This window comes from Sinocyclocheilus rhinocerous, unplaced genomic scaffold (assembly GCF_001515625.1).
Source record: "Sinocyclocheilus rhinocerous isolate Xijiao unplaced genomic scaffold, SAMN03320098_v1.1 scaffold320, whole genome shotgun sequence".
Lineage (NCBI taxonomy): Eukaryota > Metazoa > Chordata > Actinopteri > Cypriniformes > Cyprinidae > Sinocyclocheilus > Sinocyclocheilus rhinocerous.
In genome coordinates, this window is record NW_015638606.1 from 820,331 (window position 1) to 836,783 (window position 16,453).

The following is a 16,453-nucleotide window of genomic DNA, read 5'->3' on the forward strand; positions in this document are numbered from 1 at the left end:
ATTTCTTACACACAATTATCTCTAGGGTTTACAGAAAATGGTCCAAAAAAGAGAAAATATCAGTGAGTGGCAGTTCTGTGGGTGAAAATGCCCTGTTGATGCCAGATGTCAGAGGAGAATGGCCAGACTGGTTTGAGCTGATAGAAAGGCAACAGTTTCTCAAATAACCACTTGTTACAACTGAGGATTGCAGATGATCTCTAAATGCACAGCATGTCGGACTTTGAAGCAGATGGGCTACAGCAACAGAAGACTACACTGGATACCACTCCTGTCAGCTAAGAACAGGAAACTGAGGCTACAATTTGCACGGGCTCACCAAAATTGGATAACAGAAGATTGGAAAAAGGTTGCCTGGTCTGATGAGTCTCAATTTCTGCTGCGGCATTCAGATGGTAGAGTCAGAATTTGGCTTAAACAACAAGAAAGCATGGATCCAACCTATCTTGCATCAACAGTTCAGACTGGTGCTGGTGGTGTAATGGTGTGGGGAATATTTTCTTGGAACACTTTGTCCCCTTAATACCAAGCTGATCATTGTTTAAATGTCACAGGCTTCCTGAGTATTGTTGCTGACCAAGTCCATCCTATTATGACCACAGTGTACGGTTGTGACGGTTACTTCCAGCAGGATAACACACAATGTCACAAAGTTCAAATCATCTCAAACTGGTTTCTTGAACATGACAATGATTTCACTATACTCAAATGGCCTCCACAGCCACCAGATCTCAATCCAATAGAGCACATTTGGGAGGTGGTGGAAAGGAAGATTTGCATCATGGATGTACCTGACAAATCTGCAGCAACTGCTTGATACTATCATGTCACTATAGAGCAATATCTCGGAGGAATGTTTCCGGCACCTTGTTGAATCTGTGCCACAAAGAATTAAGGCAGTTCTGAAGGAAAGGGGGGGTCCAAGCCGATACTAGCAAGCTGTACCTTATAAAGTTGCAAGTGTGTGTATGTATACAATGTTAAGGCTTATACTGAACGAATCAGTGAACAAAGCGGAATAAATCTTTTTGGTCAAGTGATGTCTGATGATGATGTCAGACAACATTAAAGTCGAGATGCAACTTAAGTAGCGACAGATCTTTTGTACTGTGATGTACATCCAAGTGTAACTGATTATCGGAAAAAGAAAAATTGTAGGACGAGGACTTGGTCTTTATGCATGAATCACTGAATTGTTCACTCAACTAATTCATTCAAAAACACTGATTCATTTGGGAATGCCACAACTGTGTGTTGCTCAGGGACATTGTTTGGAACTATTTTCACAGACAGAGCAAAAATAGACAAAATTAGTGTCAATAATGTGTCTAAAACCCAAGTTAGTTCTTGTTTATTGAACTGTGTCGGCAATATCACACTCACAATTGTGCGGATACAAGGACGGGTCTGTTTTAATGAGGTTTGTCCACTGAGGGACATATTCTTCACTGCCAGTTTCTTAGGGAAGCATCATGTATGCTTTAAAAACTGGCATATTTGGTAAATACACATTTAATTAAATTCTATGGATTGAGGTCTGAGTTTAGCAGCCTGCATGACATGCATGTCACAGTGTCTCTGCAGCTGGTGATGTGATTATGACTTTGTTGTGATAACGGAGAAAACCATGTTTTGACAGGGATGTGAAACTGTGCGCCTGATAGGTTTGCATGCTATTACAGTCTGACGAATATCAGAAATTATAACATGAAAAGGAAACTTTACTGCCACTGAGAATGAACTAACGTGCGCTTTGAATAAATCTAACAGGCTAGTTGATATTCCAGATGTATGCAGAAGGCCAATTATTTTAGTCACAAAATATAGAGTGCTCGCTATTGTACTATATGCACAATGATGTTACAATAAATTTTTCCTGTGCATATCTTATAATTCATTGCAAGAGGGAAGCCATGGTCATTTATACTCCATATACTGATTGTGCAAGTCAAGAGGAATAGAAAATTCAGAAAAGAGAGGTAGATCTTGTTCCTAGTAGCACAGGGAATCAGAGAGACCACTTACAAGAAAATAGCCCACTTTTCGTAATGCAGTGGTTTGGCACAAAGCAAGTTCATTGCAACACATGCTGCCAATAAATATTCTTGTCAAGTGTGGTATCCTTGTGGATTGACAGCACTGTGTAAAGTGATAATGTGATTTTGCTGAGGATGTTTTCTCCAAACAGCTTCACTGTCTCTCACAATCTCTTAATGATGCCACTTAAAGGCAATTATACACAAGCAATGATGCAGAGAACCAAACACTGCAGCATTCATAGCACAGACTTTAAAATCCTCAAGCTCCTCCTCAGACATAATGACACACCATTATCTTTTTCAGGTGGGCTATTTGTATGTTATCTGCTGAAGCATTTCAGTCTATGTCAAGTGGGCTAATTCGTTCAATAACACTTTTTGCAGTTTATATCGTCATGCCAGTATGTAGCAACAAGTGAATGTCTTTTTGTGCATAGTGATGAGTCGTTAAATCATTAAACTAGAAAGAGTCAAACACAATTAATCGTATTATTCTTTATTAAAATTTGCGTTTACAAGTCTACCAAGATATACCAAGATATACCAGAAAATGTTTAAGACATTACAAGCATTTTCCTCACAAATGACAATGTCATATATTATTTTCCCTATTGTTCATTTAACTGTGAGAAACCTCTGCAAATGGTTCAGTGCGTGATTCAACTGTCCGAATGAATCTTAATCATGAAAAATGTCAGTCCTTTTTGCAAACCGATTACATCAAAAGAGTGAATTTTTCGTGAATCTTTTACTAATAGTTCTGATAACAGAATGTTCTGTGTTTGCTGTGTAGCTTCTTGTTGCGAATGAGACTGACTTACATGCCCCTTCTCCGTTTTATGAACTAAATTTCGTTTGTTGTCACTCTGAATCTCGTTCAGATTCAAAACAGCGAGTCATTATGTGAAGTGACTGTGTTCGTTTTAACCAATAAAACTGTACTGTCATGGCCCACACTCAAAATCCTATTGGTTCATGCTCTACATCAGTCTTTGAAAGCTGGGGAGAATGATTTGTTCACTTAAAAGATTCATTACATGAACAAAATGATTCTTTCCGTTCTAAGCTCTAACTTTTTGCTGAGTTTGACTCTTCCAGTTTCTGGTTCTGAAGTTGGCAGGGCCTTTAATCTCTCTCCTAATTGTCTCTCTCCTTTAATCAACCACATTGTTTTATTCACTTCATTACAGTGTTCAATAAAAGATTCATTCAAAAATACTGATTCTTTCCATAATAAATGAACAAATCTAGGCTGTAACTTTTTGCTGACATGATCTTATGAGTTTGACACCTCCAATTACTGACTCTGTTAGTAAGTTAGTAAGGCCCAGTTCAGACGTCTTGACTCTCTCCTTTAATCAACCACAGTTGTTTTATTCACTTTATCACAGTGTTCATTAAGAAGCCCTGGCTAATCCACCTTTGTCTTGTCTTAATTCAACTCTCTCATTTATTTCCAATCAGTTGCCTGTCTCAGAGCTGTCTTGCATTTAGTTAAATTTCAGCTAGCGGCATCCCTCACAATGAGACTCGTGGCCAGAGTCTATTAGAGCTTGACCTCCCCGTATCACTGTGGATGTTAATTACATCCGCACACGCGCACACACACCCACCCCGGCTGTCCCTCATATGAAGTTATCGAATGTCCGGTCACTCAGAATGGTAAACATCCACAGATCTATGAAATGGAGGTCACCTTCATTTTAGAAGACTTTTGTAATCTTCTTTCACTCAGGTCTGAGCTGTCTGTCAGCCCCCTGCATTCAGACTGGGAATAACTTCTTTGACTTGAATCTGTCCGGGGGAATTGCACATTGCATTGCCTTGATGGAACTGCTATTTTCACATGTTCTCTATCTCCCATACAGATATGTGCATGTACACACTCACACACACACTTAGACAAACGATAGTTGCATAGGCTGTGTGTCTCACAGTAACTGGAGAGCGAGTAAACTGAGCTGGAGAAACAAGATTGCTGTTTGTGTCCATGACCTTCTCTCTTCTGCCCCCATCAGCTTCAGTACAGAGCCACTCGCTGCCTCACCATTGCGTAGAGCAATCTCACAGAGAGAGGGGTGAGAAGACGAAAAGCTGACCTTTGATCTGGGACAGAATTCAATTTGGGTAAAAGACCTTGGTGGCATCAGCTTTCTATGGGATCTCTCCACCGGTCAGATATATAAACAGGCTAGAGTGATGGATGCCTGGGAGATTTTTTGATGAGCAGGATATCGTTAAGATGACAGACAAGGGTAGCCGACACATGCGGTCATAGCTGAGGCAGGATTGAAGTGTCAGGATGCCATATGCTTAAAGGGATAGTTCACCAAAAAATGAAAATTCTGTCATCATTTACTCACCCTCATGTCAGTCCAAACCTGTATGACTTTCTGTCCCCTGTGGAACACAAAGGGAGAAATTTCTCTATTTTAAAGCCATGGAACATGACTTTGTTTGCTGCCATTCACTGTTTACTGAAAATCATGTGAAAATCAAAATGTGTGTGTGTGTGTGTGTGTGTGTGTGTGTGTGTGTGTATGCACTTGGATGGGTTAAATGCAGAGTGACCATTCCGAGTATGGGTCACCATACTTGGTCACATGCCACTTCACTTTCACTTTCAACTTCACAAAACTTGTCTCCATAATTTGTTAATGAATGGGAATTGAATCAAATGAATCCGTTCTCTGGAGCGCCTTTCAGTAAATAATGACTATCACATGTGAAGCTGTCATATGACTTTTCTAAGACTTGGAATATAGCACACGAGTCATCTTGACCACTTTTATGATACTTTCATGGTGCCTCACGTCATTTTTTGAAGCTTGAAAGCTAGTTCTTATTCATTGTCATTGTATGAGAAACAGACATGTACAGTCTTTATATTGTGTTCCACAGAAGAAAGAAACTCATACAGACTTGGAACGACTTAAGGGTGGGATGATGACAGAGTTTTCATTTTTGGATGAACTATCCCCTTAATTCGCTTTGCTTCCGGAGAGAATAATACATTAACTGTGGTGAATTTAGAGACTAATTAGGTTTACCAGAAAAGGCAATGTTTCACAATATCTCTGATCTTTTCTTCGACGACTAAAACAGCAATTTAGGTCTTGAAGTTAATTATATGTTAGAGTGGTATTTATAAAGGTTATTAGTTTGTGCTTAATGAGTGGAAAAGTTAAGAGTTCCTGGAGTAACACAGTAAAACGCCACAGTGGATTTCAGTTTTTGAATGTGTTGGTTTAGTTTTAATGAGAGTATATGTTTAAAAATATGATATTGCGCAATAAGTTCAAATACTCAAAGAGACTTCCTCATTAGGTCTCTTGTCTTGTCCTTTCTAAACACTGTTAAAAGAGGACCCCGAAGAAGGTATTCTTTGCCAAAACGCATAGGTTTACATCCTGTTTTTGAATATAACGTTCTTTAAAATTTCTTCACTGAATGTGAGACCAAAAAGCCAAAGATCACCTTCAAATTTATATTATACAGAACTTCTGAACATACTAGACTTATGTTTGGAACTGTTAAAAGAGTTTTACCAAGTGAGTAAAGACATTCTCTATAACAGTTTGTGAACATCTTCCAAATTTTAGACTTCCAGGCCTCATTCGCATCCTGAATCATCATGCAGCACACCCTCCTCCGGTCCTCCCCCACAGGGTGATGAAGCTGAGATGTACCATTCAGTGATGGCACATTTAATCAGCACTCCAAAATGTATGATCGCAAGAGACACGGCTCCACGCCACACGTCTCCGCACACCGCTATTACAAGTACGGAATAACCATGCGTGATCACACAATCAATCCACCAGCAGCTTTTAAATTAGCATCTCAAACCCTCAGCACATGTTTTGTCACAGACTGCCAAGCAGTAAAATTGATATTAAGAATATTGACTGTTGTACATGACACTCTATTAATATTGGCAGGGGTGAATAGGTATGAGGAATATATAGGCCTAGCTTCATCTGATTGGGAGGGTGAAAGGTATGATGGGATAGGTGTTCCTCTGGAGGGTGATGGATTGTGGTGTGCTTTTCATGCTCTGGTGGCACTGGCTTCAAGAAATTGGTATATATGCAATTTATGTTGGAGAACAATAACACATTGATCAATTGATTCTGAATTTGATAATAAAAGAGGTAACATTATAAAGCGCATAAATCATTGAGAAGCACTTTCTGAGTACACTGTAAAATTGAAAAGATACAGGACACCATTTGGGGTTCCTCAGATCACAACCACACTGAAAGAACCTTCTTGAGAACCTCTAGTCACCATTTCAAAAAGGGCAGTTCTCTGAAGAACTTACAAAAGGGTTCCTGAATGAACTCTAAAGACTGATATCGGTTCTTCAATGAACCATGCAATAACATAGTGTCCTAACCAGGCGAGATGCGATATGATTCCTGCTTGTCTGTCCACACAAAATGCGCAAATGAGATACATTCATATTGCATCACATAGCACAACTGATCAGAAAGGTTCTTACGGTTTGCGTACTCTCTCTCACACTCGTAAATGTGCTGTTGTTGAAGAGCGTTACACATACCTACAATGCTGCACTTTACGGTATGCTTTATATCATTTTCCCTGTGGAACTTGAGGATTTGCTTGTGGATTTGTCATATAATATCCAATAATATCCTAAACTTCATACCCTGACTCTCCATGTACCTATTTGATAATTAATATACATGAGGAGTGGGCGGGGTCACAAATATAGTGTATAGTGCAAGCCGCAACCTTCCGGTCTCTCTCTTGAATCCAACAGGGAAGTGACTTAAACTGCAATTCATCGACTGGCTCCACCCAAATCCTGCCTCTTTGCCCTCTTTGCTGCCAAGCTGGTGATGGCTGGCTCCGCCCACTTTGGGCTTCAAAAATGCTCTTCAGAAACCTATGGGCGACACTTGTCACAGTCGCATAATAAAGTGCATTAGTGCCTGCCCACTTTTTCAGCAGCACTGGAAAGTAGGTTCAGTATTTTTTTCATTAATTTTTCCTATCAGAATTTTTTTTTAAAGGGGTCATATGATGCTTTTTAAAAGATCATTATTTTGTGTATTTGGTGTAACAGAATATGTTGACATGCTTTAATGTTCAAAAAACACATTATTTTTCAAATACTGTACATTATTGTAGGTCTCTCAAACGCTTCATTTTCTACAAAGTCCCTCCTCCTCCGACAAGCGCAGTCTGCTCTGATTGGCCAGCTAACCCAGTGCATTGTGATTGGCCGAAAACCGCAAGCACTTGTCTGAAATGTAACGCCCCTTACCATAATCGCGAGCGTCAGCTTTCAAAGTAAATATCAAGACAGTTAATAATGTGTCAGGGATCTTATCTATGCACAATCAGCTTGTAACACTCCAAAGAGAAAGGAAAACTTGAAATCGCATCATATGACCCCTTTAAAGTGCTTCATGTGAGCGCATGGGCGAAATTAGCTTGTCATCATTCCCTGATTGGTGGATTTTTCTTTTTGAAGAATCATGGGTAATGCAGTTTTACACCAAGAATTCCACTGTTAAACATGACTATTTAAAAAAAAAAAAAAGCTAAAATAATGCTGATGGCTTCAACAAATGTATATACCATCGATTAACAACCTTGTAGCGCACATTAGTCTCCTTTTAATGGTTACAAAGTAGTAATAAATAAATAAAAAATCAATTCTCTTATAAAGAAAATGAATAGGAATTTTACTTCAGGAACCCGACTATTGCATTCTATAAAATACCCAAGTGGGGCCTGTACAAAAAGTTGAAGCATAGCTTAAAATTGTTTTTACTTCACTGAAAGCTGGCAAGAATTTTCCCAAGCAGGATTCTCTCCTCACAGGTAACCAAAGTTGACAACTGAAGGAGTCTCCGTAGGATTTGGCTATGAACATTCTATCTCTGTCTGTTTCAGCCTCGCCAAAACACCGGTGGTCATTAATAAATTCATGCATGCAAAACATGGGCCTTCCTCCATGAGGTATCCTTGACCTCCATAAACTAGAAAGCTCCTCACCCTTAGGTCAGAGATTATGCTGGAAAGGGGGCAAAGAGCAATGAAACATTAATATTTTGAAAGAAATGTTTTATTTAAGTACCTCACAGCACCACTAGGGGGATAAAAAAACATTTACCCATTGGAAATGATATTATGACCCAGGCAGAGGCCATGTGATGGCTTGTTTATTTTGTTCCAGGGAGCTATGACGAGAGGTGACTGTGTGGGACTGAGAGAGCAGGACTCAATAGCTTTCTTGTAATACTCTGCTTTGAAAACAAAGTCAGGTAGCCTGCTGTTTTGTCCTTTCAAGTACTGACATGACACAGTACAGTACCTGAACTTCTTTTATGCATGCTTGGTAATCATATTTGCCAGGTGCATATTGATGCTAATGATCCTAATAACTATTAAGGAGCTGTTGATTGTTCATTTAAATTGCAGACGTGTTTCAAAAATGGATATGGATAATGATTTCAAGATGCTTTTGTTTCAATTAAGATGGATTTGGATCCTTACTGCACACAAGCACCTACAATTTGTCAGGACTCTGTCAGCTGTTCTCGTTCTTCCTCACAGCTCATTCAAAGTGGATTAAAACATCTAAGGAGGTAATCAGACCTTCTAACACAAAACAGAAAGCCTATATGCCCGACGACTCTCAGCGAAGTGTAACCAATAACTGTTCCATTTGCAAGATGCAGCTGAGCTTGAAATGAATACAAATCTCTTTTATTTCAAAAACGAAGGCTATGAATTGCCAGCAGCACTTCCAGGTGATCTTACTGTATACCAATTAGACAGCTTGCATTGAATAGCTCGGCTTTGGCTGTGATTGATGTTTGACCTCTTGGGATCCTTGAAAATCTGCTGCAGTCCCCCGTGGGATCCTGATGAATGGCGACCCAAACAAATGAAAATGTTTATCGTCCTTTTATCAAATTAACCACTCTATTGCACAGTTAATTGTTTATTAAAGGACTTGAGATGGAATCACATAATGAACCTGGTACCGGTCTTAAGCTTTTTTCCAATTAGGAAATGCACTGACTCATGTCATCTGAATGACGTCACTCCTATGAAACTGAAGCTACAATAACTTTTATTTATTTAATTTTTTTCATATTTGAAGTTGAACATCAAAAGCCAGTCTTTTCCTGTTGTATGGTCCGCTCTCTGTTAATCAGAAAAGCCACAGCACCCCCTACCGTTCAACACTTTTCATGACTATCATTAAATGCTCACATTTGATGGAAATAAAATCCCAAGACTAGATCAGAATGGATCATTTTTATATTTAAATTATATTGTAAAAATATATATATATATATATTTAATATTTTTCTCATTCCCTCAAAATTTGGTAATGGTATCCAAAATACAATAAGTGCTCAATTTTAATTCTTTAAACACGAATATCATGTATAAAGAAACCCTGCAGGCAGGAATGATACAATGGCTACATCCCAAATCTGAAAAATGCTGCATACGCAGAAAGAAACTCATCGAGGCACATCCAACTCTAGTGTTTGCATAACATCCTATCTACTCAGGTCATTTGTGGTTAGTTTGAAGGCAGCATAGTGTATCCTCTGTTGCCTGTGATATGCCACAATCCTGTGTAAGCAGTAGATAATAAAAGAAAAGAAAAAAGCAGTTCCTGGTGAAGTTGTTTATGAAGTAAATTAATTCATAAATATCCACTTTTATTAGAATGGTCACACTTTATTTTAAGGTCCAATTCTCGCTATTAACAATCCATTAACTACGACTTTTGCATCAATAAACTCCTAATTTGCTGCTTATTAATAGTTAATAAGGTAGTTGTTAAGTTTAGGTACTGGGTAGGATTAGGGATGCAGAATATGTGCTTCATAAGTATAAACAGCCAATATCTTAATAGGCATTCTAATATGCAACTAGTTAATAGTGAGAACTGGTCCCTATGCGTTACCATTAGAATGTTATTTCTACTGCGAAATAAGTGTTGTAATCATCAAATATTTGTTTGGTTATGTCTAAAGCTCACTTGAATTTGGTTTGGATTTTTACAGTGCCTTGGAAGATTTCTTAGAAGGTGCCTTCATACAGAAATTCTGATTAGTAGCCTAATTAGGGGAAGGGGAAGTCGTGGCCTAATGGTTAGAGAGTCGGACTCGTAACCCAAAGGTTGCGGGTTCGTGGCCTCACGTCACTAAAAAACCTTTGTCATGTGAAAAGTCCTCATTTGTAAGCCGCTTTGGATAAAAGCGTCTGCTAAATGACTAAATGTAAATGTAATTAACTGACTGAGCAGTGAGATAGACAAGCAGCAACTTTTCATTTTAGTAATGATCAGAAATTTGTCATACAGTATATGCTGTAAAATTCCAAAGCACATAACTAACCTCTGCTAGAGTTTCCTGATTATAAACTGGCATGCCATTTTCAGTGAATGGCAGTTTACCATCTTAGTTGATGCAAAGCATACATGCATACTCTATCAGAAAAAAAAACATGCAAAATTTGTACATTCAAGGTGCGGACACAAATTTTGATGACATTTTGTGGACAAAAAATTGTTTGTCTATAGTGTGCGATTGTCAGACTCTCCCTGTGTCTCAATGTTCATACTATCCATCCTAAATAGTATGTGAGATTAGAATAATGTGTCCCCTATTTATTTATTGTTATCCATGTTATATTTCATCTGCAACAGTAATGTGAACTTTTATAATCATCCATTTGGTCGTGAACTTTTAAATGCATCATTATGCAGAAAATATGAGCAGAGTTCTCCGCATGAAAAACCCGGGACTGGCAGATCAACGAGCTACTTCTTTTCTCTCCAGTCCAGTAGGAAGTTAAATTAAATTAAATGTGGAGGATGTTAACTGTGACAAGGTGATTGACAGGCCAGTTTACAGTGGCAGGGTGTGTGTAACAGGTGCGACAGAGCGGTCCTTTAAAGACGCAATTGTGTGACGTGATTAGGAGTATGTCCCAAAGCTTGCCTACTCTTCTACTACACACTCAAAAGTGTGTACTTTTTTTTTCACCAAAAGAGTACATACTTTAAGGGTGTAGTATAAGTAGGCACACTGAGACGCAGCATCTGTTCCGTGTTTTGTGTTTTGCTCCCCACGTGTTCCATGACCCAGTTTTCCCTCATGTGTAATTAGGTTTCATTAGTTCCAGGTGTGTCTCGTCATCCCATCCTCTAGTCTTGTGTATTTATAGTGTGTCCTGTTCAAAGTTTTCTTTGTCCGGTATTGTATATGTCAACCTTCCCTGCTACGTGTGTTTTCCTGGTTCCCTGGATGTAATTAAAGTCTCCTTGTTGATGTATTCCTCGTCTCCTCGTTTCTCGCTCCGTGTTCCCTCACAGTAGCGAACGTGACAGAATACCAGACCCACAAACAGTAAGCGGCACCCCTTCTGCCCATGTTTTTGTTTTCCTTTTGAAAAGTCTTTTGTTTTCCCTTGTTTTCTTCCCGCGGCATGGAAATAGCCGCTTGCTTCTCCGCCCTAGCCCGCAGAGATCTCCCCTTTGTGCCGTGAAAACAGCACTGGACGACGCCACGCTAAACTCTCTGTTCAGGATCAGGGCCAATTGCTATCGCCCCGTGGACCTCCCAGACACCACAGGACTGAGCTGGAGGCAAGGGATCCTCCGGTGTCTGGAGAGCGTCCAGCCCCGATTCAGAACCAGCCTGCCGGCCGCTCCAAAGTCAAGTCCGCTGAGAGAGCTCCAGTCCCCGCGTTTAGCCCAGAGAGGGCTCCAGTCCCCGAGTTTAGCCCAGAGAGGGTTCCAGTCCCCGAGTTTAGCCCAGATAGTGCTCCAGTCTCCGAATTTAGCCCAGAGAGGGCTCCAGTCTCCGAGTTTAGCCCAGAGAGTGCTCGAGTCCCAGAGTTTAGCCCAGAGAGGGTTCCAGTCCCCGAGTTTAGCCCAGATAGGGCTCCAGTCTCCGAATTTAGCCCAGAGAGGGCTCCAGTCTCAGAGTTTAGCCCAGAGAGGGCTCCAGTCCCAGAGTTTAGACCAGAGAGGGCTCCAGTCCCCGAGTCTAGCACAGAAAGGGCTCCAGTCCCCATGTCCTGCCCAAGGAGGGCTCCAGTTCCCATGTCCAGCCCAGGGAGGGCTCCAGTCCCCAAGTCAAGCCCAGGGAGGGCCACAGTTCCCGAGTTAAGCCTACGGAGAGCCTCTGAAACCGACATACTCCCCAAGGATTCTTTTGGGGGGGGTAGTAGGGGTCCGTCCGTGGAGGCCGGGCCGAGTGCTGAGGCCAGGCTCCCTGAGCTCCCTGCTCCGCCATGGCTTCCTGAACTGTCTGCTCCGCCATGGCCTCCTGAACTGTCTGCTCCGCCATGGCTCCCCGAGCTTCCTGTTCCACCATGGCCTCCTTAACTGCCTGCTCCGCCATGGCTCCCCAAGCTGCCTGTTCCGCCATGGCTCCCCGATCTGCCTGATCCGCCATGGCTCCCTAGTCTGCCTGATCCGCCATGGGTCCTGGAACGGGTACCGCCCTGGAGGCCGTCCGTCCCTGTAAGCCTATCCTGAGAGGCCTCCAGAGCGCCCACCCCCCAGTAATGTCAGACTCTGTTCCGTGTTTTGTGTTTTGCTCCCCACGTGTTCGATGACCCAGTTTTCCCTCATGTGTAATTAGGTTTCACTAATTCCAGGTGTGCCTCGTCATCCCATCCTCTAGTCTTGTGTATTTATAGTGTGTCCTGTTCATAGTTTTCTTTGTCCGGTATTGTATATGTCAACCTCCCCTGCTACGTGTTTTCCTGGTTCCCTGGATGTAATTAAAGTCTCCTTGTTGATGCACTCCTCGTCTCCTCGTTTCTCACTCCGCGGTTCCCTCACAGTAGCGAACGTGACAACGAAGTATAAAGCACAGCTCACATGGAAGTTACTTGCATACCAAGCACCTTATTGTTGGTCAGAGTGGCATGACCAACTTAAACCCTTGTGAAATCTGCATGGAGAATTATTTTTGCTCTCACACAAAATTCCCAATTGTGTGGATTCCCATTCAGATGGATGGATTAAATGTGAACAGTAAATGTGACCTGACCTTTAGGGCTACAACAGCTTGTCACTGGGGCGGTAACCTTAAGGGGGTTCATATAGTACCTTACTACTTTGTAGTAACCTACCTTACTGCCTTTCTACTTTAAGGTACTAATATGAACTTTTTAGGAGTAGATAAGTTATAAAGCTGTCTCTTTAACAGGACAGTTTTGTGTGAAACCACCCAAAAATAAAAATTCTGTCATCATCATACTCAACCATAATGTCGTTTAACTGATTATGACTTTCTTCTATGGATCACAAAATAAGATATTTTGAAGAATGTTAGTAACCAAACAGTTTTAGCTCCCATTGACATAGAATGGAAGTCAATGGTAATGGCAAAATTCTTCATTCTTCAATTCATTGTAAAATGCATTCTTTTACGTTCCACAGAAGAAAGACAGTCATACAATTTTGGAATTTTTTTTTCATATTTTTCATTTATCTTTAAGATTACAAGCTGTCATATCCCTAAAAGTACAATTTTTGCAAAATTTTTTCTATATGATGTCCTTACAAATATAGTGACACCAGCAAACACAAATATAGTGAATCTCTTAAAGGCACAATATGTAATTTTCGCCGCTAGAGGGCGCATATTCAAAATAAACAAAGACCAGCTAGCATAGTTTGATGATGTGGTGACTGAGTGTGGAATCATGGGAGTTGTGGTCTTCATCCCCACAGCCGATGCAATCCGACGGGACTCGGGCAGAAATCATGTTCATGGATGAGCTAATGATTTATTAACGTAGTAGAATGAAGCAGGGTGAGGCTGAAAGCCGTCGAAGTGAAACGAGGCCGCTGAACGAGCGGGTTATGACGTCATTGGCAGGCAACACAATGACACTATGGACACGCTCCGTGTCACTAGTTAAATTGCTTATTTCTCTGGATTTAAACATTCTTCGAAACATTTGGGATAATGTAAGTACACAAGTCAGCAAAATATATAACACTGTTCTAGTGGTTTTTGGATATTTTAATTAAAAAATGTACATATTGTGCCTTTAAGTACCTCATACTGTGATGTCAATAGACGCTCTAATCTATGATTCTCCACAATGAGTTACGAGTCAATGAGGCATCACAGATCAAAACTGGGGACCACTACAGTATATTTAAGTCCTTTCTTTAATTCTCTACTGTCTTTTTGCTGCCTACTGTTTACCTTCCACTTCATTTACTCATAATTGCACATCCATGCTATATGATGTCCATAAAATGGAGTCATTCCATTTTGGCTGGCTAAAGCTCGACAGGGCAGACCTTCATGCTGAGTTGACTTTAATGACTTTTTAATAGGTCTCTCCGTTTTAAAGATGCAGTACAACAACTCCAGTCATTTTATTGGAATGATGAATGATTGAGAGGGGGCTAACATTAATTTAATTTACAGCGCAGGCTTCCCATCATTAAAAGCCCAAGACGGCATCGCAAGAGGCAAAGAAATAGAGAGGGATGGGGTGCGTTCATTATGCCGGAAAAAGGCTGGGGTGATTTATGATAGCAGCATTGTTGTTTTCCCTTATCTCTAATTAGACGCTTGTCGTGCTAACTGATTTCAGTGTCAAAGCAACAAGACATGGTTAACAAGACAGGCCGCTTTGTTCTACATCATCATTCTCAAAACATTCACTCAAGTCAAAACGTCCAAACATGTCCTGACACCCCACATGCTTAATTAGACTCTGAGTCACCTGCATGGAGGGACTGAAATTATTTCCTCCATGGATATACATGTATGTAGCTCACTGACAACCAGCATTCATTTCTCATTCATTTCTCAGAGGATTTGAAGCACGTGTGTGTCTTCAAAGACAACCTTTACAGTGTGCTTAAAACTACATGCCCTACAACAGAAATAAAAAACAGGTTTTGTTTTACGCTCTAGTAGTTCTGTGAAACAGTGCCCTCTGCAGGCTGTTTGAGAAAGCAAACTCATTAAGCCAGAGCTCAAGGAAAACTTCACTAGGTTCAACTGGCCGTGGGTTATTGTGAGAGTTAAATGTCCTCATCAAGGGCCTCAAATGCCCTAGTTTGCTGCCCTACACCTGTCATTTTACCTCTTACCTGTAAAACTCTCTCTCCCCCTTTCCCCTCCTTCTTTTCCTCTAGCTACTCTATAAAAATTGGTTCCTGCCACACAAGGCAGTGAGATTTGTATTGGTATTGTAGACATGAAGTCCATTCTCTCTCTCTTATCTGTTCTGTTGGTTCTAGAGCTCTGCTCAGGTAAGATCTATCTATCTATCTATCTATCTATCGATCTATCTATCTATCCGGCTGGCTGGGTGGTCTCTGGCTTTTTAGTTGTCTATCTGGCTGTGTATCTCTCTGGCTGTCTGGCAGTATAGTTGAATAAATGACTGCTCTAAGCAGAACAAAAGAAGCTACATTTTGAAATTACAAAATACTAAATTAAATTATTGTATGTCTTGCACAAAAATATATAATTATTTAAAATATATTCCATATAATTATTCCATAGTATAATTATTTGAAATATAATAGGTTATACATTTAGGGCTCCAAACTGCTACAAAAATAAAAATGTAAGACAAGTTTAAAATCTAGACAGTCTGAAAAATTTTTGTGCACTCATATTTAATTCCATCAGGCCTGTCTATACCCAGTGAACACGGCGCCAGCAATGACTCTTATGAACCGTTTTTTTAATGAGCCCATGAAGTGGTTTGAATCAGTGAATCGTTCAGCCGTTACTGGGTTCACAACTGTCTCCATCACACTGAATGAACCGGAACGTTGACTCTACTTTATCGTGAGCTGTATGATAACGTGTAGGCCTACATACATAGCCTATTCATAACATAGTTTTGTTGTGTAAATTAATCATATATTTTATAATTAATAATGGTAAAAAAAAAAAAAAACATTCAAATATTTTACAAAATTTTATTATTATGCAGCATATATGACGTTTTACTGTAAGGTTGAATTTACTATTGTTTTTGGAACCATTATCAACACAACTTCAATCGTCGTTATTATATAGGCCTACTACAACATCCACATAATTTTCAATATAGTCCGGTATAATTTCACTGTTTTATATGCATACAGTAGAGTCCAAAAGTCTGAGATCACTAATGAAAATGCTTCTGTTTTGCGTTTTTCTAATGGAAACAGTCATTACACATTTTAAGCTACATAATCAGCCTTGCTAGACATAAATGGCAAATAAACGCAAAAACGCAAAAGATAGCCTATAAATGACATTATATGGTACAGTAGTATTATTTTACAGTAGTTGACCTCTTATTTTCGACCAAGGTCTCGAGTTCAAATATCGCGAATATAGGCGAACAGACTTTTTTTTTTTTTT

The 16,453-nt window shown here is 40.1% G+C and overlaps 1 protein-coding gene across 1 annotated transcript in view; it reads left to right on the forward strand.

Annotated features, from left to right (window-relative positions):
• Nucleotides 1-213: 213 nt before the first annotated feature.
• Nucleotides 214-16,453, forward strand: part of LOC107749941 (carbonic anhydrase 4-like) — a 24,782-nt gene continuing 8,542 nt past the window's right edge. The window contains exons 1-2 of the mRNA XM_016565191.1: nt 214-273; nt 5,642-5,822. Coding sequence (XP_016420677.1) covers nt 214-273; nt 5,642-5,822 — 241 coding nt within the window. The remainder of the gene's footprint in view (nt 274-5,641; nt 5,823-16,453) is intronic.